This window comes from Lutjanus erythropterus, chromosome 21 (assembly GCF_056507025.1).
Source record: "Lutjanus erythropterus isolate fLutEry1 chromosome 21, fLutEry1.hap2, whole genome shotgun sequence".
Taxonomy (NCBI): domain Eukaryota; kingdom Metazoa; phylum Chordata; class Actinopteri; order Lutjaniformes; family Lutjanidae; genus Lutjanus; species Lutjanus erythropterus.
This window is the reverse complement of record NC_139337.1, coordinates 22,720,272-22,742,803: the sequence shown is the minus strand read 5'-3', so window position 1 is coordinate 22,742,803 and position 22,532 is coordinate 22,720,272. Positions and strand designations below refer to the sequence as shown.

General features: G+C 42.0%; 1 protein-coding gene across 1 annotated transcript in view; it reads left to right on the top strand.

Moving 5' to 3' along the window:
- Nucleotides 1-22,532, top strand: part of LOC146307663 (collectin-12-like) — a 42,727-nt gene that overhangs the window by 10,895 nt on the left and 9,300 nt on the right. Inside the window, exon 3 of the mRNA XM_084747495.1 lies at nucleotides 20,145-20,267. Coding sequence (XP_084603621.1) covers nucleotides 20,145-20,267 — 123 coding nt within the window. The remainder of the gene's footprint in view (nucleotides 1-20,144; nucleotides 20,268-22,532) is intronic.

Here is a 22,532-nt window from a genome sequence, read left to right as displayed (position 1 = left end):
TGTGGTGAAGAGGAGACTTAAGTGTTCGTGTTTCTGTGAGTGTGAGAAAGAAAAATGTAGGCAGAGACTACAAATGAAATTTCCCAAGCAGGCACCCAGAAACAATGAGGTATAATGTGATTAAAAAAATAAAGTCAGATGTCAGCCAGTGGCTTATAGAAACCAGCTCCGTGTCTCGGTTTTCTCATGTCAGACTTTGGTCTTATTTTGTGTGTTGAGAGGAAAGTTCACCCAGAGATTGTTAAACCTCAGTGGTGTAAACACAAAGATGATGTACAGATGGGGGATGACAAATTTAGTCGTGTCTGGTTTAAGGAGAATCTCACATCGCCAGACAGGACAGACGGAGATAACAGTGAGATGCTGAATGTGCTGAAAGAGCAGGGGGCGCCGGGACGGAGGGTATTTTATCCCAGGAGATGGGAAGGGAGTGAAAAGGAAGTGGGAGAAAGTGGAGGAGACACAGCCGGTTGTAAGAGAGGAGCAGGAAGTGGATGGATGGGTTTGGAGGAGCATGAGAGGAGCTCTTTGTGAGGAGATAAGGGGTTGCGAGTGTGTGATGGTAGATAAGGAAAAGGAGGTAACAAGAGGTATAAGATCCAGCTGGAGCTGATTCGCACACACCTTTTGACAAAAGAGCGTACACATCTATGATTAAAAATCATTAGTTCAGCAGTGCTAACAGATTTCATTAGTCTGGCTCGCAGACATTTGGACATTGTCCTATCTCTGTCATAATTAAGTGCTTTTGACCTGGAATCCACTGAACTGTCTGAATGTGAAGAAAGGTCAAATAGGGAAATGGCAGCAGATCACAGATGGATTTTATGAGCACATTTTTTTTTTTTTACATTTACACACATGCTGTCCTCAAGTATGATTTTGAGCTGCTTGTGTGTGACAGTGAGCCAAACATAAACAATACCAGGACCCTAAAACTGAATTCAAATTCAGCCATTATTGTTATTTAAACCTGGGATTTTCCTACTGCGAAAATTCAAAATGTTCTGTGGAAAAACTCCTAATTGACAGCTATAGTTACTTGCACATTTACATTTATTTTCACACATTCTTGTTCTTTCTTTTTTCTTGTTCTTATAATGGATGTTTCACCCCTTCACCTTTGAAAATAAGATAATGTGACTTGATATAATAAATATGAGTAATAAAAGTATTTCAAATTAATTTTGTTGACAATCTGTTTAACTAGGTGAAACATTAAAATGATGCAATGTGTGCAAATTTGTCTAATAACTGGTCTCTTTGACACTTAAAGCTGTTCTATCAATGTTTTATATTAGTATTGCAGCATGACGCAACAAATACACAAATAATCATCACCTCATTCTGCAGTTCTTCTCAACTCTTTTGAGTTGACTTCTTCCTTCATCAGACCCCACTTCCTAGTTAATGTGGACATCTTTCAAGTTCAACCTCCACAGGTTATGATTATCCCTGAATAACTGTGTCAGACTGTAGAAACTCCTCTAGAGCCACACAAGACTTTAACTGTTTTCACAGGTTGAGTGTTACTCACGGTTTGTTAACTGACTTGACATGTGGAATCAGTGGACTGACACTTTGAGTAAATGATCTGAAAACATCTTTCAACACCGGACAGTCGGCAGGTAGAGAAACTACAGCACAATAGATGGTTTTAACATAAAAGTCGGTTCAAAGAGATCCAAACTTTCCAAACCTCCTCCAAATCCTCCTCCTCCTTTCTCTCGTCTTCATCAGGCTGGATGAAACAGCGGTAACGTGACTCTGGGCGGTAGATGTAAAGAGCAGGCGTCGATCTGTGATATTTTTGCCAGAACAACACATGTGCTGGTGGTTAGCTGCTATTTTCAATCTGGCCTGTGATCATCCAAGTGCCGGTGACTTCGGTGACTCACCTTTGAGAGTGAGGAAAAGCAGCAAACCCCGTCGCTGTCCCCTCCAGCCCTCACACACCATAATAAGCCCCGGTGTCCTTGACGTGACCCACATGCAGATGTCAGGGGAGGGTCTCCGGAGTTCAGCCTTTATTTAAGTGTCTTTCAGGGAGCATTCAAACAGGAGGTCTGAGTCATTGATTTGGTGATAAAATCAAAGAATAGCGGAGCGGAGAGACGGCGCTCCAGGACACCTGCGTTCCTTTGACACCTTCCGTGGAAAAATTGTGTTCCATTTGGCAGCTCTTTGTTCTGCAGGGAACATGCTTCTACATTAGATTTTAAATTTGTATTCTCTTAGAAATAAAGGTGCTAACTAGAAGCGTAAAGGGTTCTTCGCCTTGCCCCCCTGGTTCCACTTGAAACCCTTTCAGAGAGTACAGAGGACCCTTTTATGGTGTAGTGGTTCTACCCAGAACCCTCTCTTGGGATTCTATCCAGAACCTTTCCACCTTCTAAGGGTGCCGACAAAAACCCACCTAGCAAGAGCCTTTTTAATATTCCAAGGGTTTTATCTGGAACTCATCCAGGGGTTTTTGCCAAGATCCTTTTTATATTCCAAGGGTTTTATCTGGAACTCACCTAGGGGGTTCTACTGAGAATTATGGTAACACGGATGAAAGAAGTTTCCTTGAAGAGCTCGTTCTTCCAAAAAGAGTTCTTTCAGATGAAAACAGTTCTCAATGGAACTCTTCATCTTAGAAAGAGGCCTTGACAAAACCTCACAACAAAAAGGGGTTCTTCAGAAGCAAACTGTTCTGGATAAAACTTCAGCTCTTCAGGAAGGAACCTTTGTTTCTAAAAGTGTATTCCCTCCAGTGTGTGTGTGTGTGTGTGTGTGTGTGTGTGTGTGTGTGTGTGTGTGTGTGTGTGTGTGTGTGTGTTCAGCCTTACAATAACACACAGCTTCACACTTTTGTAACACAAACTGACTTTTATGCATGTGAGTCTCAGGTGTCTGTGACCACTGAAAGTTCTCCAACACCTCCGGCAGGAGAACACACAGGAACACTTTAACAATGAATTTGGGGGTTCTAATTTCTCTTCTTTTAGTTTAAAGTAATAAAACCTCCTAAATCTGTTCTTCACGGTCCAAAATGTTAATGAAACTGGGGAAAAAAATGACTGTGACTGTTGCCAAGATCAACCTACTGCTTCCTGGTTTGCAAAAGGGAGTTGAAGCAGAGAGGAACAGTCCAGCTCCAAAACTCTGTCAGATTCATAATGACTATCACATTTTCCATGTGTGGCTGCAGACAGAGAAAATTCACTACATTTCACTTTCTGGCACCTCGCAGAGCTCTACACAAAGCTTGTCATGCATGAATGCATATGCTTAATTAACTAATTAGGGATATGCTACGGTATATTTCAGTTGGTCTTCCAAAGATCACACACCTGATTGGATCTTGGTGCTCCACTTTGAGTTAAAGTGACTCTGAACATGCAGAGTTTTGTGTTAATGCACAGTTCACATTCAGTCTGTATTTGGTGACTCCATATGTTCAGTGCCTGCAGCTCCCCATGTGTGGTTGGGCAGCTTAAGAATCAGTAATTTGCCAGAAAAAGTAGCCTAATTTTTTTTGTGCAGAAACTCAGTGGAAAGACATCATACAGAGCAAAGGGACTGTGTAAGAAACAATAAGCAAACTACCCTACTGAACCCGCCGTGTTTTCATTGTCCCTGGCGTCATAGTCCTGTACATCACTCCAGGAATATTACAGTATTCCCTGTTCTCAAACCAGCCTCCGTCAGTCTCAGAGGCTGAGTCCCAGTCTAATTGAACTGCTAACAGGCTACTGGCAACTACAAACAGCAAGGCTCTATATCCAGATTAATGAACACACCTATGAGTAAAGGGTAAAGGGGCTTTGTCTTCACTGTAAAAACTTTCTTGATCGCTATGTACTCTTCATATCCAGGTCATGTAGATCTGCCGATGTAAACACCACAGTAACGTGCTGCATACTGATGATGCTAAGAGTTTTTTAACCTGTTGACATTTGTCTGACATTTAGCAGATATACTTAACCGGACTGGCAACTGGACTTGTTTACAGTAGATTATTGAAGACGCCTCAGGATACCGGATTAGCAATCTTGTATTTTGGTATGAATGGAATGGCAGAGTCCCAGCCAAGATGTCTCTACAGAGACTAATAAATTAATCTCACTCACTGGTTTGTCTTTGCATGGAAACCTACTTTATTTAAGGACACATTTTCTTCAAGTTCTCATGAGTATCTGTAGACAGAATACATTATTTTGCCTGGTTAATACAGGATGATATAACACACAATCCCTTCTACAGTATTCTGTTACCCGTCTCTGCAGAGTACTTGTCACTGAAGCTGTGGTAATCAGATCTTGTTGTTTGGAGTAATAAAATAATCACTGTGCAGCACGGATTCAGTTCTTCCATCATTTCTCTTTCCAGCACCTCTTCTAAATTAGCCTAAACAAATAGTGGAGTAATTTAAAGCCATTGTCTGGTGTTGATTAGTGCTTTCAGTGAGTGGTTATTGCCTCCATGCGAATCACTGCCCAGATGTCAGGCAGCTCCTCCTGCGTCTCGATGCTTTGTCTTGACTTCAGGCTGCTCTGAGGTGGAGGAGCGTGCCACACATGTCTGGGGTGCGTCTGTCAGAACAGATTTTGGCAGAGAGAAACTTCCTCTTCTTCCTGACCAGCGGCGGGAGAAGATGACTTGTTGTCATTCAGCCTGACAGACCACACCCCCGTATCTGACCGCAGACGTGGCGGGGCCACCCAGAAAGAACTCCAACACCCATGATGCTGCATAACAGAAGGCATTTCCATTGTTACACCCACCTCAGAGAGCATCTCATCCCATCAGACCTGTTCCTTTTTGTATTTTGTCTTGCTGACTTTGGAGGAAAACTGTATAATTTTGTAATTTGTGGTTTGCTCTCACTCTTGACTTATTGAATGAATTATTGTTTTGGGCATTTCGTCCAACTGATCATAACTTTTGTTTCCATTCTGAAGTTTCCACCCACTGAGCAATGCATATTTTGCTCATAACACCCTTCTCTACTTACAGTTATTAACAACTACCATAAACTGACACTGTATGAAACAACAGGCTATAAACGATTCATTTATTATAACGTAACTTTGCCAAGTAAATGAATTCCTGCAGTTTGACAGTTTTTTTCACATGTAGCTATTTATGAGGTGTTAGAAATCATCAATAATCTACAAGGAGTACATTTTATAACCGTCACTGAACGACAGCTCCGGTGTGTATTTTTATAGATAAGCTAAGCTTTTTGCTCTTTTAACGTTCATACAGTTTCTCTTAACTGTCTGTCAATATTACAGCATTAGTCCAACATGCAGTAATGGCCACGTTAGCCATGCAATATGCTAACATCAAATTCAACAGACTGACCTACAAAGTAAATACTAAAACAACGTAAGACATGGCAAAACTTACAGCTTTCAAGTTTAACATCAAGTCATGGACAGCCAGTATCAATCCATTCATCCAACATTACAATGCACACACATTTTGATCAAAATTAAACTTTTTGTCCACTCAACTTCTCTTTCCTCTGTGGCTGGGCGCTGACATTTATTTCAGTAATTTGACATGGTGTCAATAAAATCACGTGTGCATGTGTCCTTCCTGCACCTGAAAATTGATTAAGAAGAGCCTTCTCATTATGAAAGTAACACCAGCTTAGTTTTCCTTACCATTCACATTTTCCAAATTTGCATGCTGAATTAATTCTAAGCCTCTTTAATTCAGCTTAACCACCTGACAACACACAGGCCACAGTCATATTTACATTTTGCAGCCCTCCATGTTCTCTCAAAGCCACCGTCAAATGATAGAGCTTCTTATTACAGGCAACCCTGAAATCATAGAGCGGCTCACCCCACGATGACCATAATGTTATACCGACTTTACCCACAAGCGACACCAGAGCAGAAACCGCCGGGTCGGAGAGAAAATGTCAGTCCACGGTCGATGTGTTGGTGGAGAAACACAAGAGCTGCTTCGGTGTCCTCGTTCAATCTGGCAGAGTCAGTGACGGATGTGGTCAACATGGTGATGAGTTTGGCTGATGTGGGCACGGCCTGTAAGAACTGTCCCTTTGAGACTTTCCCCCGAACGGCTTTCCTTCAAGCATCCAGAAAATCTGCACAGCTCTTTAAAGCCTTCCCGGTTTAATCTGGCAGCACGTCAGCAGAACAGGAACCGTGCTTCAGTCCATTTACACTTCACACACTGTTTTAGTAGGACAAGTGCAACAGTAGACTGGAAATTTCATCTGAGCTCACAACAACTGGATATTTTTAGTTTTAGAGGTTTAAAGAGCACTGTGAAGTTTTGTCTGGAGATAAGACTGGCCTGTAAAAAAAAACAGGGGTCATTCTGTTGCTGATTTTGCCGATTTTGTGGAGAAATCAAAATGCATCACAAGTCAATACATTGTACGAAAATTAAAATGAGCGTCAACCTTGTTTTGTGCAGATGACCTCTGAACCCTGGAGTGTTTACGCCTGTTGGTGTAGCTTGTTTTGGGCACTGTGCACGCTGGACTCAAACTTTGCTTTGGAAACGGACATTTAAGAGTGAACCTGCTAAAGCCTTTTATCGGATCCGCATCTTAAGGCACCGTTACCAAGATTCAGCTGTGGTGGGTGCATCTTGGTTTAACCTCAAGTGCAATCATCTGAGATTGTCCTTGGAAAAGGGCAGGCACTTTCAGAAAAATACATGGCAGGTGACTGGAACCATGTCTATTTCCGTCTACCACGGGGCTAACTGCAGGCAGTCAGAACCCTGTGATGTAGTTAAAGGCAGCTGGAAGAAGAGCGAAAACATTTTTCCGTTGAGAAAAGCCTTCACTGCTGTTCTTTGCTCTTCTTTCAGTGAAGAAATACTCAGCTGATGCTATAGCAGCATCTAAGCTCTTTAGCAGCTGCCATTGTTGTTTTCAAACTTGAAGCTTGGAAAGATGGACTCACATGATCTTGTGAATCCAGATGTCTTCTGTTCTGAAGCATGCATCTCCTCTTTCAGAGGAGTGACTCCAACCTTAATATTTTAGTGTTATTTTTGCATGCAGGAGAATACAGTATATGTACACTTCTTGCTAGCAAGTAGTTTTGGACACGGGGGAGTCATTCCTGCCAACAGGACAGAAAGGGGTAGATTTTAAAGCCTGAAATACCCTTTTGTGGTTTATTATCTCAGCTGCTCATCAGAGGGAAAACGTCACGTTATTTATTTTATCTCTGGTTTTCTCTGACTGGCGACATTTAGCTGTTTGTTTTTCTTTAAAGTCCTTGCCAATTCCCCGTCAGCACTGGGGGTCTTTGTAGTTGTTTTCACATTTTGACTGGCACCTGAAGCAGCCAGCCGGAGACCCGGGAGGGTAGACCTCGATCAGATGAGGTTTCAGAGACAGAAACTCAGATCCAGGTTGACTTTTCAGGAAGGTTCTGGATGCCTGAAAATGCTGACTGAGAGAGATTTACAGATTCTCAGTTTTTCCTGTGTTGCAATTTTATTTGAAAGGAAATAAGACTCAAATTCAAATACTTTATGGTTATACTGTGAAGTACTGCAGTTTGTGATCATGTCTCACAGTTGAATGGCAGCTGACTGAAGACAAACAGCCTTTGAATCTTGTTTTTCATTGGATAAAGTTTTATTTTTCTTGTCCTGCTCTCCTGCATTCTCACTTTGAACTCACTTCTTCTTTTTGCTGATGGTGTTGTATTTCTTTCAAGGTTGAGCGTAGACAGGCTATCAAATTCTGGATGCTAATGTGATGGTCATTAACCAGAGGGCCACACACACACACAGACATAAAGAAACACACACACTTACTAGAGAGCAGCAACATTTGGGGTGCTTAAGCTTCGATGTTTTGCTTTGTAACTAAAACCCAAGTCGCTCCGCGGGCCCCAAATCCCTGCGCTGAGTAAGTCCATTCCCGCTCCCCATTCCATTGTTGATGGAGTTTTCTGGAAAGACGACCTGTTTGTGTAACTGCAGCGAGCGCGGCTGAGTCTGTGCAGAGCCAAGCGGGGGCCTCTGGACTCGTGGGAGGAGGGGGCAGGGCTGCAGGACAGGGGCGAGGCCGGGGATGCTGCCGCCGCCTGCGTGCGTGTCTGACCACAGCTCATCTGAAAACCATTTTGGAGGTGTTTATTTCTCCACCTTTACTATCAGCTGGTGAGACGTCATTATGGTGGGATGAGGAGTGGGCAGTTTGGCCGGCTCTCCGTCTGTCTGAATTATTTCAAGCTGAAGGACACCTCAAGATTCTGTATGTTCAAAGAATGAAAAGAAACAAAGCAAACACACTTGCATTTAATTTTTAAATCAGAAAAGCTGCCTATAATCTACTATATATCTAATTTTGTATCATGGTGTCGTCATATATCACAACAATTTTCTTCGTTTATTTGGAACTTTCATAAAAAACAGAAACAACATGAGGCAACACTTGATTTAAAAAAAAACTCAAAACATTAATATTCTTTCAAGATGGAAGTTAACAGTTTTGTTTTTTACAGCTTGCAACTCCACTCATCAACCTTTAAGACATTATGCAAGTTACATCATGTTATGTTACATTATCAGACTTATTTAAACTTCATAAACTTTTCTAAACTTTCTAATGTAGTTTTGTTTCCCATCCTAACCAAGTCGTTTTTGTGCCTTTATTTTGAAAGTCTACCTGGAAGTTTCATGTTTATTATTGATAACTTGACTGCGAAGCTCTACACGTGCACAACACAGACAGCAATCACATCTGATGTTATTTCTGTGAGAAAGCCAGGGGAGTCAGAGACAAAGCTTCCAAGTTATGCACATCTTTCTAATGTTTCCTTGTGTGATTGCACAGTCTGAAACGCGTAGCGACAGGCTTATCAAAGCCCAGACAAATCTCATGAATCAAAGAAATATAAGATGTCAGTACCTTTGGTTGCTTCAGTCTTTGGTACCAGAAATATCCCTTAAATTGACCCGAACGACATGCCTGAGCAGAAATTAACCAAACAGCGAGAGCACTGGAGGAATAAAAAGCCAATATTGAGCTCAACTGTCAGTGCAAGTGAAGGCTCGGTTGAAGGAGGAGATTTACAGCGACTGACTGAACTGCTGCATTTGACGACCACCACGAGGAGACACAAAATAACCACAAAGAGACATAAATCTACAGAAAAATGCATAACAACTACAAAGAGACACAAAATGGAGGCAAAACAATCACAAAGCCTATGTGTCCTGACTTTTATATATATCTGTGTCCAGGGGCCCATCGTCTCATAGTCTGTCCACGACCATAACAACTTTATGACATGATATTTATGATTTCAGCTGTCCTCAAGTGGCCAAAAAATAAATACATGCATAAATCAGTTTTCCATAAAATAAGTGTTGCAATGCTTATAAACAGTAACTTTCTGCATGTTTGCTGATCTAAGTGTTTATGCACGAGCAAGAAGTAGAAAATTAGAGCTTTTGTTAATATGTAGTTGTGTTATGTCATACTCTTTTCTTTTTAATAATATAACCCCATAAACCTGTCATTGATCAAAGCAGATCTGACACTTGAATCAAATCTTTATGTGGAAAAATGAAGTTCTGCCTCGCTCCCCCACGGTGAGGCGGCAGACAGCTGGAGCCAGGGAGAGCTGCTGGATGCTGCAATCTTGGTTGCCTCATATTTTGACAATGCCTTTTGTTGGACGTGATACAGAGCCCAGGCATAGATATTCTGCCACAGAGGCACCACGTTTCTCCCCTCCTTCCCATTTTTACGTGGACTTTTTACTGGCCCGTGTCACAGTCTCCGGGGGGTTCTTGGCTCGCTGTGGACGATGTCACAGAGGAGTTACTGGCTTTTAAAGTTCATCCGTCACTGCTTTCTTTCCACCTCTCAAATCTTTAAATAATTTTGCCGTGTATTTTCTCAGTTTTTTTTCTCTGGAGCTATTCCTTTTGTTCCTTGTCGTGCCTGTCTTCACTCCTCTTCTCACCCTTTCACTTATAACCATGAGCATCATGCCCTGCTGTCTCCTGTGATGGAGGCGTATGGTTTCCATCACATGCAATAAAAGAGATGGAGCCTAAATCAGGCCACACATGGCGCCGGGATGGTGTTGGTTTCCTGCAGGGCCCCAGAGCCATCCCATGAACTCAGAACCCCTTGGCCCTAATTCTGTACTTCCTCTGATTGCATCATTGGCAGGTACAGCCTCAAAGTGAGCGCAGTGGGCACGCTGTAGGACTGAGTTTATTCTCCAAGCTGTTAAACAGTCAGTTATTAGGTGGAGTAACCATGCAGTCAGGACCTCCACTAAGAGAGCTTTGTGCATTGGCTGTGGATCGTGTTCAGCGTGTCCGTATAGCACCTCTCCTTACACGTTTCTTCAGGGAAAAACCATAAGTGCAGCTACAAGAGCTGTTAGTGATGTCATTTTCATCTCTATGACTGGATTGCACCAACAAAGATTGATTTAAAGCTACAACAAGAAGGTTTTAATTGGTTATGAAACAGTTTCAATGTGATGATGATGCCTCTAAATGACCTAAAAAAGTAGGCACTGAGGTAAATTAAAACATCAGAGACTTTCTCCTGGAGTGCATCAATCACATATCAATCAAAAGCCAAAAGGGGAAATATTTCTTTAAAATGAAAGCAGTGGTTAGAAAGCCCCTGATTTATGTCCACAAACAATGAAACTCATGCACCAGCGCACTCGTTACTCACACATTGGTGCACGCACACCATCGCAGCACATGATTCAGTGCAGGCCACCTCACCGTGCCATTGAGAAAGCTGAGCGGTGTATGACTCATTCATTGAGCCATCATCTCCCTCCTGACTGTAAAACATGTTGGCTTCGATTACTGAGTATCACAGATCTTGTAAAACTTCTCATTTCTGTTGGAGTAATGAAGGTCAGATGACACGCTGCTTTAAAAAAAGCTGTTGGAAGCAAACAAAACAAAACAAAAAAAGACATTTCACAATCAGCCCCGTCCATTGTCTTTGTGATTTCATGAGACTGTCAGAGGGGGGGGGGATGCATTTACTCATGTCCAGGACTTGAGTACAATTTTGAGGCACAGCTTTTGTTTGAAGAAGTTTGTGTCTCTTTCCTTCTATATGTGGCATGGATTACTAGCTGTGTTTCTATCAATGCATTTTTATGCACATTTTGAAGGATCTCATCAGAAAAGATTGATGGGAATGGCAAAAGTAAAAAAAAAAAACTCTCAATTTCTCAAAAAGTTACTACACTCACTTCAGCTGATTTTGTCTCTTCTGAAAAAGAGTTGTGCATAATCTCTGAAGGAAAAACTTTCTTAGATACTACCAAAAAAGAAGCAGAAGAAGAACAAGTCCTGTTAAAGAAATGTGTTTTTGGGGAACCCTGATAAAGTCTTAAGTCTGTAAGGCATTCTCAAGGATTTAAGGCTGGAGATAAAGTTGGTTCTTAACCGCGTGTTTGCAGAGAAAGCCAGCTGTGTTATGAACAGACGTACTTAATTGCCTGTGTGCTTTGTGTGTTACTGGAGGACTCCACTAGAGGGCACACTGGAGAACTCAGGCCGTACATAACTTCCAGATTTGCACGATGTAAAAACTAAACATGGCAGCACTTGAGGAGGTTTCTACTTAGTTAATTCTATGAAAACGGCAGAAAAGCAACAGCATTGCCACTGTAGATGGTATGTAAAACAATTGCCAAACTATTTTGACAAGCATATGTGTCACTGTGCAGTGGCAATGACACATTGTGCAGATGTGGATGATTACACACTCCACAACTTTCCACCATTGTTGTCACTGCTGACCTGCCTACTGACCCCTGATGCTGTCACATCCCCATACTGCCCCACCCACTCATGTGCATAGTAGCGTTCATTTCTGAAAACGTTTGCAGACACTTCAGAAGGATGCAGAATATTTGAGGCAGCCATCATGTGCACACAAACACATAGTTAAAAGTAAGGAGACCTGTTTCTCCAACCTAAAAGACCAGTGTGGAGGATTGCAGATTGCAAAACACCTTGGCTCACACTCCCCTTCCAAGAAGGAGAACCTGTGGTGGTTGCAAAAACACAAAAGGTGGTATCTTGTTTGGTTTGTCTGTTCTGGGCTACTGTAGAAACATGGTGATGCAGCATGGTGGACCCTCACCCTCTGTAGATTTAAACAGCTCATTCTAAAGTAACAAAAACACAACTCTCATTTTCAGATGATTATACACTAATGAAAACATACTTGCATTTCTGCCATGTTTTGCAGATAGATCCCCCTAAATCTTACACACTGAAGCTTTAAGAGGATTCTTTAAGCTGTACAAGACTTCATTTCATCATATCCAAAAACATTTGTGTACGCACATGACAAAGCTCGCTAGTGGCCATGATGATTATGAAGTCATAGAGGGAGGAGGTTGAAGCAGTTGGATGAACTGTCAGATTTTAACATGGGAGACTGCTGTTTGTTTCCTGTTTCTATGCTGACAGTCAATGTTAGTTTCTGTCAGTCATGATCCGGTCATTCCCTGACCATAACCACATATTATTCTAACCATGATGATGAAGCAAAGTAGAGCTTACCTCCCAAACTGAGGTGATTCCCACTTATTTGAGCCCAGAACATGATCTGTGTCTAAACCTTACCAAGTTCTTTTTTGTGACTAAACCTAACCGAACTTTAACCATTGCATTGTCACATCATAAAACAGACTGACTTTTGAAACAGAGATGATGTCAATAGTGGCGTAACATCAGAAAGAGCTTGTGTGTGTCATTCTGGAGGACACTGGATGGATTTTGTCATTTAATTTGGATGATTTGTTCTTTCTGTCTTTGTTTCTTCTTTCTGTCCCTCTTTGATCCTTTGCTTATTTCTTCCCCCTTTTCTTCCCTTCTTTCTAACAAACTTCCCTCTTTAACTGGTCTCTTACTACTTTTACTAACTTTATTCAACTGCCCTGAAATAGTGGACTTGTGACAGTGTATTCTGTCCTACTTTCCCTGAAGTCAAGGCCTTTGAGGACCTCCTCCACGGCTGTAGTTTGTCTTGAACTCGTCTCTTTGTCTCTGGTGCCAGGTATAATTCGCTGATTGCCCTCTTGGAGTAATCTGCACTCTGGTTCCTGGAAAGGGTTTGAGTGTGTGTTAGGCGAGGCAGGGATCCAAATCACAGTTTGTGTGACCTCAGCTGCTCACAGCTTTGTGTTCTCATCCGTTACTATAGCGTCCCTTCTGCTATTTACTGTAAATAAACATTGTCTTTTAATGAGCGAGGCCCGTGAATCGACCGTGGACGTTGTTATGGCATGTCAGGAGTAAATTAATGGCTGTCTTGAGATGAAAAAGATGATGTTTTGGTAATCCTTTGTTGCAGGAAATGAGGCTGGTGAAAGACACGGGCTTGGAGACACTCAATTATCAGTAAGGTGGACACTGTTCAGATGTTTTTTCAGCATAGAGGTTTTGCAGGAACAATGGGTGTCTTTATCCAAAAACACACAATAACAGTCCGTTCACAATTTAAAAAAACCACTGGTTCTTCTTGTTTTGGAAAGGCTCTTTGTCTTCGGCGCATCCTTTTTGTTTTGATTTGAGCAGCAAAAGTGTTGTTGTCAGCTCGTGGTCGGAGCATCCTGGACGACGGTTGTTTTTGCGGTTGCGGTCGGTCAGATCCGCCTGCGTCTGACTGTGCAGGCGAAGGGGAAAGATGACGAATCAGTGTCTGTTTTAATGACGAGCAGCCAAACTAAAGGAAACCGAGTCTCTGATGTTAAACTGTGAACAAGGAGGTCAGTGTTCACGTATGTTTTTCCACAGTTCTCTTATTCCTAATTTTGAATATTCATTAATAACTGTGTAACCCTGGAAGCGTCTTTTTTCACTTTATCAGCAGGAGTGAACTTCTTACAAATAGCTCCACATGTAGCCAAACTTCATGTTACAACCTCCAGATATTTTATCCATGTCTTTGTGCATCTGGGCCCCGTTAGTATGACAGATATTTGAGAACGTGTGAAAGACATTTGTCCTGACTGTCTCATATCCATCTGGCCATTTGTCATCTAAACAGACAGTTAGGGAATGTGTCCCTGTGGTACTTAATGACAAAATATGATTCTCTTTGTCTATAGTGCAGGTCCCAGTGCTATTGTAAAGCATAATGTGTTGGTTTTAGTTTAGTTTGCAGTTGTTTTTTTGTCATCTTGAACCAACTGTGTCAAATCTAGCTTGACCTTACTTTCTACTCCGCTGCTCCGAGTAAGAAGACATGAACGGGACAATATACTTTACACAGCCACATCCCATGTAAGCACGGCTTTGATAATTTGCAGGTTAAAGGACACCTAGGCGTCTGAGCTCAAACCGGGCTAAATTTAGTCGAAACATGAGCTTTATGGCTATATAACCATTGTTTTAACTGATTTCAATGATTACCTTTTGCCTGACTCACTTTGAAATGTAGTCATTTAAATGATGTTGAAAGAGCAGTTGTACGCAACCTAGACAGTTACTTACACTATCCCAGTGTAAACCTCAACTGCTGGATGTCTACTTTCTTCCTCCCTGCAAATAAGCAGAACTTAGCATGAATAAGACTTGTTCTTGAACCTTTTTACTTTTTTGAATATTTGGGAGAAAAATTGGAAATGAATATTTAATATGCAGTTTTGCATAGTTGCATTGATTCACAGTGTCAACACCTTAAAAGTAGCCGGTGGCTGCTGGTAGCATTTGCAAGGAAACATTACAAAGCATGCCCGTTAAACTTGGCCACATTGTGCTGCATCCACAATGGCTGCAAGAAATGAAAGCTCGCTTTGATCGCATATTTGCTTATTAGATGAGCTTGACCTCTTAATATAATATTCTTAGCATGATGAAACTTTTCATAAAGTCAGTCTAACATTTGATTGTGTGGTAAGGTACAGTTACCTAATGTAAAGGGCATCTATCAAGATTGATTGATTGTAAAAACACCAAGCTTGATCTGTACAATACATGAACGGCAAACAGCTTTTTGAAGGCAAGAAAACAAACCTGATGTCTTCACTTATGTTGATGACGTACATATGTATTTTATAGACGTCACACAGATCAGTGTAAAAGAGACATGAGACACAAATGATTGACACAAATTTTAAAAAACACAAATATTATGCTGAAGCCTCACTCAGCAGTCCAGTCCAGCATCTGTCTGTCTTCTTATTTGTCCTGCTCATCCAGGAAGTGACCCACTGGGAAATGAACAGCGAGCAGGTCGCAACCCCTGATAGAGCCTTCGACAGCCCACCGGTGTGTCGACACTGAACAGATTACAGCTGCTCCATATGAAGTCTGTTCTCTCTGTCTGTGCGCTCGCAGAGGAGCTGTGAAACCAAAATCTCTCCTTTGTTGTTGTGTTGTCGGCCATGTGTTTTGTGTTATGCCAGGTGTCCTCCACATTTGACAGCCAACTTTAAATTCTCCGCTTTATCCATCGAGCATCTGAAGCTCATCAGTCAAGTGAGCGGCGAAATGGAAAAGCCTTTTGCCTGTGTAATAGTTTACAAAGTGTTTGGGTATCATTTCAGCGCAGTAGATTTGTAAACACTGTCAGCCTGTTTGGATTGGAGCAGCAAATTTGGGCAGCAGCACTTTGATTACTGTGAACTGATGAACTGATATGTTTGCTTTATTGTGGAAGCATGCATGAGCTGACACTTCAAACATGTCAGCAGTTATGAATGATTCTGAAATGCAATCATTTATCGTGGCTCTATTCCCAGAGTGCACTTCTCCGCTTACACGCTTAGAAATGAGGGTGCCAAAAGGGTTCTTCCTCAGAGGTTCCTCAAAACCATTCGCTTGTGAAATGCCTTTTTTTTAAAGAAAGGTTTCTTTGTAAGACAAAGGGACTTTTTTCCTTGACAAACTCTATCATCCAGGGTTCTTTGTACCCTTCTTAAAATATGAAGGTGTTCTCTGTAGAACCCTGTGGGAGCATTCTAAATAGAAATCCTTGGAATGTAAAGGGGTTCTCAGGAGAACCCCCTGAGTGGGTTTTAGATAAAACCCCTTGGATTATAAAAGGGCTCTTGGGCGAACACCCCGGTTGAGTTCTAGATGAAACTCATGGAATATAAAAGGGTTTGCAGTAGAACCTCCTGGTGGGTTCTAGATGAAACCCTTGGAATATAAAGGGGTTCTCAGTACAAACCCCTTGATGGTTTCTAGATGAAACTCTGATAATATGAAAAAGGTTCTTGATAGAACCCCTTGGGTTAGTTTTTGTTAGCATCCTTGGAGGCTCTAAAGGTTTTGGATACAGAACTCTCAGACAGGGTTCTGGGTGGAACCATTACCATAGAAAGGATCTCTGTAGAACCTCTCACTGGGGGTTGTGGGTAAAACAGTTCACAGTTTGAGGTATAACCCTTTATGTTGGGTTCTAGGTAGAACTCTATGAAAGGGTTCTAAGTGGAGTGGTTAATCCAGGGACCACAAAGGGTTTTCCTACAGGGACAAGCCAAAGAACACTTTATCGTTCTACTTAGCACCTTTATTCCTGATAGTGTCCGGTTAAACCGGTGGCGAGGGAAGGCTTTGGTAACTCCTGATGTTTCATACACAGCTGTGTTTGTGCACCACTTTGTGTGTAGTAACTCACTCCACACCCAGAGCTGGAGCTGTGCTTCTAAAAGACAAATGTCTCTCAGGCATATACACTTGTTAATACATTTTAAAGAGCCCGCTGAGGCTCTTTACGTGATTTGGACACGAGCATCGGCCATGTTTGGAGGCTCTAAAAGCTGATGTCATTTTCAGGTGTGTGGTACAATATATAAGGTTGAAATCAACACTGCACAGTTTTTTCAAACTCTGTTAAAACATTTTTTCCCAACATAATGAGCTGCTTGCTTTGAAGATATGAAGACTTGGCAAGAAATCGACAAACGTCACGAATAGTTGATTTCATTTATGTAAAGATGTCGTGATTTGAAACAGTTCGATGAAATTTATGGACTTATACTTTGTCATTCTCTGGAACAGATGTTCAAGATAAGATTTATTTTCCGATTTCTCAGTGCAGCTTTAAGCAGAAAAAGTAAAATATAGCTCTTACTTGGCCTGAGAGGCAGCGGTGTCAATCTCTGTTGGCAAAGAGTTGAAAGAAGCATAACATTAAACCTTTTTTTTTTTTTTTTCAAAGCTGACCTGAGTCGACCCGAGTCACCAAACCCCAACCCCTTGTCCCTTTGGCTCCATGTTGTTTGTGCAGCAACAAATGATCGGCCAAAATTTTCATGCAATATGCAGTTTCCCCTTCAGTATGTGTGAATTTTCCTGATCTATTTTCCATCAGCACGACTCATATGCATTGCAGTGTGTGTGTGTGTGTGTGTGTGTGTGTGTTTGTGTGTGCATAGCGGGTGTGGATGAGATGAGATGCTGGGGGAAGTGAAGGGAGAGTCTGTGGACTTAAACCAGAGGAGAGTGAGCTGCGCTCTGGCAGTGAAGCACACTCTGCTCTGCATAGATTACATAATGTGGTAAAAGACTGTATGTTTTTGGTGCATATTTTATGGACACTAGCCTCGCATTTATATGCGTATTGTCAAAAATAGACTTGAAGTTTAAATAAACCTTTCAGCTCACCAGTCAGACGCAGCTGGGACGCAAGACGCACAGAGCTGGTGCTTCTGTTTAGCATTGCAGGTCAGTCTTGCCTGGACCAATATGGCGATGACGCTTAAGTACAAGGTAGCACCTACATATATTTCTGTGCAGGGGAGCATATATCATATATAGGGTTTACCAAGGGCAAGATCAGGACCAGGAAGGAACACTGGGGCAGGAAAGAGGAGATGTTAGTCTTTCAGAATGAAACAGGAAAAGGCAATGTGCACAGATTAGTGGGATGTTACACTGATGTAACGACACTGCTGCTAAATGACCTCAAACCTGGTTTTGTCTTGTTACTTATCAGCCAACACGTTCAATGTTGTATATGCAATGATTGAACGAGACTTTGATGAGAGTCATTTTTGGAGACTCAGAGTGCAGTTTCAGGCAAATGAAGTAAAGTAAGTCTGTATTTTGGCCTGCGAGATGCTGTTGTCATTGGCAAAGATTCAACACCCTGGAAGTATTACATTTAAAAACCTTTGTAACCTTTATTTTTTGCAGCACTTGCCAGTGCTCCTTACGGTAAATCCAATCTCATGTTCTCTCAGGTCGGCCTCCCTTCCAGCTGGACTTGGTGCTCCACTGCGGTCTAACACTCGGTGGTCATTAACAATCCCTTCACACCCATAAGAACAAGTCAAGTTGTTAACTTTGGCATCTAAACTCCCACTGAGACCCTGACGAGCCAATCGGCGCTGCATTTTTAATTCAGAAGTATTACCTCACCTGTTAGAAAGCACTTGAACTACATGTGTGGTGAAATCTTTGGCACTGCGCTTTACAGGTTGATGAATAATGGTCATGTGATTGACTGAACTTGAGATGGTGATAGTCTTGTGTTGCCATGCTGAATAAGAGCTATTCCTTCACACTGTGAATGTGAAGTGAGTTTCATTCCAGGTGCATGAAAACCAGAACCGCCCCGTACCCCAGCACGCACCCCCCAATCTCTCCACACACACACACACACACACACACACACACACAACGCAGACACACACTTCCTGAATTGAAAATGAAACACAGCTGTGTTCCCGTCAGCACTGTGGATCTCACCACTCATCTGTCATGAAAGATATCCTCTGAAAAATTATTCCACAAGTGTCCCCACTAGCTTTTTAGCTCGACTCCAAAGTCAACTGACCCTGCAGGAGGAGAATTAAAAGGTGCAGATTCATGAAGAAGCTGCATTTAAAGGGGCGTTTCATTCTCAAATCAGCAATACATACGTTTCCTCTTAACCATGGTGCCATATATCCACCTAGATAGTGTTGGTGTCGGTTGCAGAGTTTTGGAGATAAGGATGTCTGCCCTCTCTGCCCTTAAGGACAGACAGACAAGAACAATTGTTTGCGCTTCTTGAATAAATGTTTTGCATAACTAATATTCAGGACTCAACAAAGGTAAAGGTCAGTGGAAAAAGAAAATAGTTCCTTCATGAAACTGCTCACAACTGCGGATTACCTGTGGAGCATCGAGGTCTTGATTTCTGGAAAGAGACATTGCTGTTGAGTTTTTCAAATGTATATTTTTTTGTCACCCCACCACAAGCTGAGTGCCATCTGAGGCTACACACTGCTGTGTTTTCATTTTAAAATGCATGAGTTTTACTACATTTACACCCACACTTAAAATGGAGATGTTTGGAAAAGCTGCTGGTCCAGTTTCAATTTTAAAACTCTGGGGTTGTGCTGCAGTCCAGATGGGCAGATCTTCTTGAAATAATGATGCAGACACCCCTGTGTGCTCCCTGATTAGGTCTTATCAGTCCCAGTATGTTAATAACAAAATAGCATTATCCACAAGGGAAATTAGGAGCATGCATGTCTCCCCGTCTCATCATGTTTGTCCTGTTGTCTGCTTCCTGTTTCCTCCCTCTAATTGTGCAGTGAATGGTCATTCATGCAATATGCACTTTCATGCATCTTAGTATCGACTGGGATTATTCCTGAAATGTTGCTGAAAGGCCCATCTGGATGGAGATTTAAAGCAATGCTTCAGAGTTGCACTGAGCAACTGACACCAAAACTAATTTGATGGATAAATAGCACTACAGGTAGGAGGAAAAATGCCCCTTTAAGGTTACACAAAAGTATGTTACACATGATTAAAGTTCAGTGCTTCTTGTGTTAAATTCCTGAAGTCTGTTTGTGTTTCTCTGGGAGGGAATCTTTGTGCTTATCGACTGAAAAAAGAGGAAGTTTGTTGAGTGAAGACTGAGTTCAGGAAAATAAGCTTGTCGCAGAGTGTAAACAAGTCAGTGGGGGGGATTGTTTTTGTGTCCCCTGCCCCTTCACCACCCGGGCCCTCAGGGACCTGCTGGACTCTTTAATGTAGACTCCAGGCTGTTTGTCCAGATGTGTGACTCCTGGACATGGAGAGTCCCTAGCTAACACCAAATTCTACCCACATGTCCTTTTTAGACCTCCAGGAAAATGTCCACCAAGCAGCAAAATGAACCGAATCATGTGGTCTTCTTTGTTGTTTTTGCACAGGGATCCAGGAGGGCACCCAGTGCACCAAGTGTAAGAATGAATGGGCGCTGAAGACCTCCATTGCTCTGCTCTATGTGCTGTGTACCCTCCTCACCATCGCTGTAGCTGTGCTGGGATATAAAGGTAAGATGTAAACTCCACTCTACGCTCCTCCATCACTGTGATCTGATGGGTGCAATTACAGGGGCCCGGGCTGACAAACATGTCTAAACATCACTTCACTGATGCAATTTGTTTCCTAAAAAGTTAAAATGATTTGCTTACACTGCGCTGAGAGCGCCGGTGTCCAAACATAGCTTTTGGTTTCTCTTACTGCTGCCAAGAAATAAGAGCATTGCTGTTTAATGAGCGCATGAGTACGCTGAGACCTCGTGGGTGTTTGGTGATGAGGAACTCACCGAGTGGCTTTCTGCGCGTCCAAGCATGACATGAATGTTCTTTGGCAGTTTTTCTGTGTCATTTTTAAAGGCGGTGGATCGGTAATGGAAAACATGAGGATATGACCACCACACCTAAAAGAAAACTCAGCAGTTTTTCTCTCAGAGATGGAAAAAAGATTGATACTCTATCTGTCTGCTGTAAATGAAGCTGCAGCTAGGTAGCATAGCTTAGCACAAACACTGGGAGCAGAGGGAATCAGTTAGCTTAGCTCTGTTTGAAGGAAACAGAATTCACCCAGCACAGGTAAAGCTCAATAATTTAGCATGGTACACCTTGTTTGTTTAATATCCACTGATTGTCTGGCAACTGCATGTTGACAACAAACCTCCAAAGACAACAAAAAAGAAGGAAAGGTTATTATGTCACTGTAAAGCACAAGTGGAGTTTTGTACCGCATAAACAAGATAAGCAACATGTTAATTAGTGAGTTTTAGAGGTGGTGATTCAGTGATATTGTTTGCTTCAGACAGTCAGACTAGCCATTGTCCCGTTTGCAGCTAAGATAAGCTAACTGGCCGTAGATTCATGTGTGGCATGCAGACATTAGAGACGTATTGTTAATGTCATCTAAGTCTCAGCATGAAAGCGAATAAGTGTATTTCCCCAAATTTTGAGCTGTTTCTTTAATGTTGAGCAGCATCCAGCCATGCAGAAACCACAGTTTTGGCATTATTTGTCAGCGCTTTGAGATATCTGTCTCTGAGGTTTCGATCGTTGCCTCAACACAATGGAGTAAAATGGAATTATGTTTTCAGTGTGTAGAGCACTGAAAAAGTCCATTTAAAGAATTCATCAACATCCTCTCTTTTACACAAAGTCCCTATTACTTTCCATAGACCTCGCTGTCAACAGTTTTTATGGAGGCCATGTAATCAGTCCAATGAAAACTGTTGAGAAATACTGCTTTTACCATGCTTTCCAATTCTGGGAGCACCACAAATCAAGTCGAGTCATGTCTCAGGCAATGTGGTTCCATAACATTGGAAGAATCACAATAGACAGTTTTTTTTGGTCGATACCGAAGCAATAGCTGATATATCCTAATGTTTTGGCACTACAGTGGATTAATCTCCAAAAATACTGGATCCTACATTTCCCATAATGCAACTCTGTCTTTTACTAACATTGTCAGGGTTATTTTCTCAGACTTTACAAAGCTTTCTTCAGTAAAGCCAAAAAAGTCATAATTAGAAGATGAAAAGTCATTACTATAAGAAAAAAGTCTGACTTTTTATCTCTTTTTTTAATATATCTCATAATTTAGATTTTGTTATCTCATAATAATAATTATTATTCTTTCACTATAGCAGAAATAGGTTTCCAATCTTCAGAGCCACAGAGAGCATAATACATGTTTTTACATGTCGCATGTGTTCTTCATGACAAGTAGGCTGAACATTATGTCTAAAATTGGCAAAGACTCCCTTGCAGCCCTGTCCCCTCTCTATCTGTGCTTCAGCTCCTCTGTCTCCACCCCACAGCCGTCTCTTGGTTTATTTTACCAACACCCCCAAAGCTCACACCTCCGGGGAGGGTCCTCCTCAGCCTTTCTGGGGCTGAACTTCCTGGTTGGCTTTTTCGCATTTTTTCCAGGTCGGGGGACGGTCCCGCCGTCTTTCGGAGAATTGAACTCTGAATGTTCCTCCCTCTAATTGCGCTAAACACTCCCTTATGCATCTGTGTATCCCCTCCTTATTCTCAGTTAGTGCATGAAAAGTGCATGAAGCTAACGTGTTCAGGGGTTATCTGTGAGTCCCGAGTACATTAACAATGATGTCCTCTCACTCTCTGAGCTCAGTCGGTCCTACTTGTTCCATGCTGCATGTTTTCATGCGGGCCTAATTGATCCCAGATGAGCAGCGAGTGAACTCAGTGCAATTCCAGCAGAACCCACTGAAATTGGGTTTTTACTGGCACTGAGGCACGGCTCTGTCAAGGGAACCACAG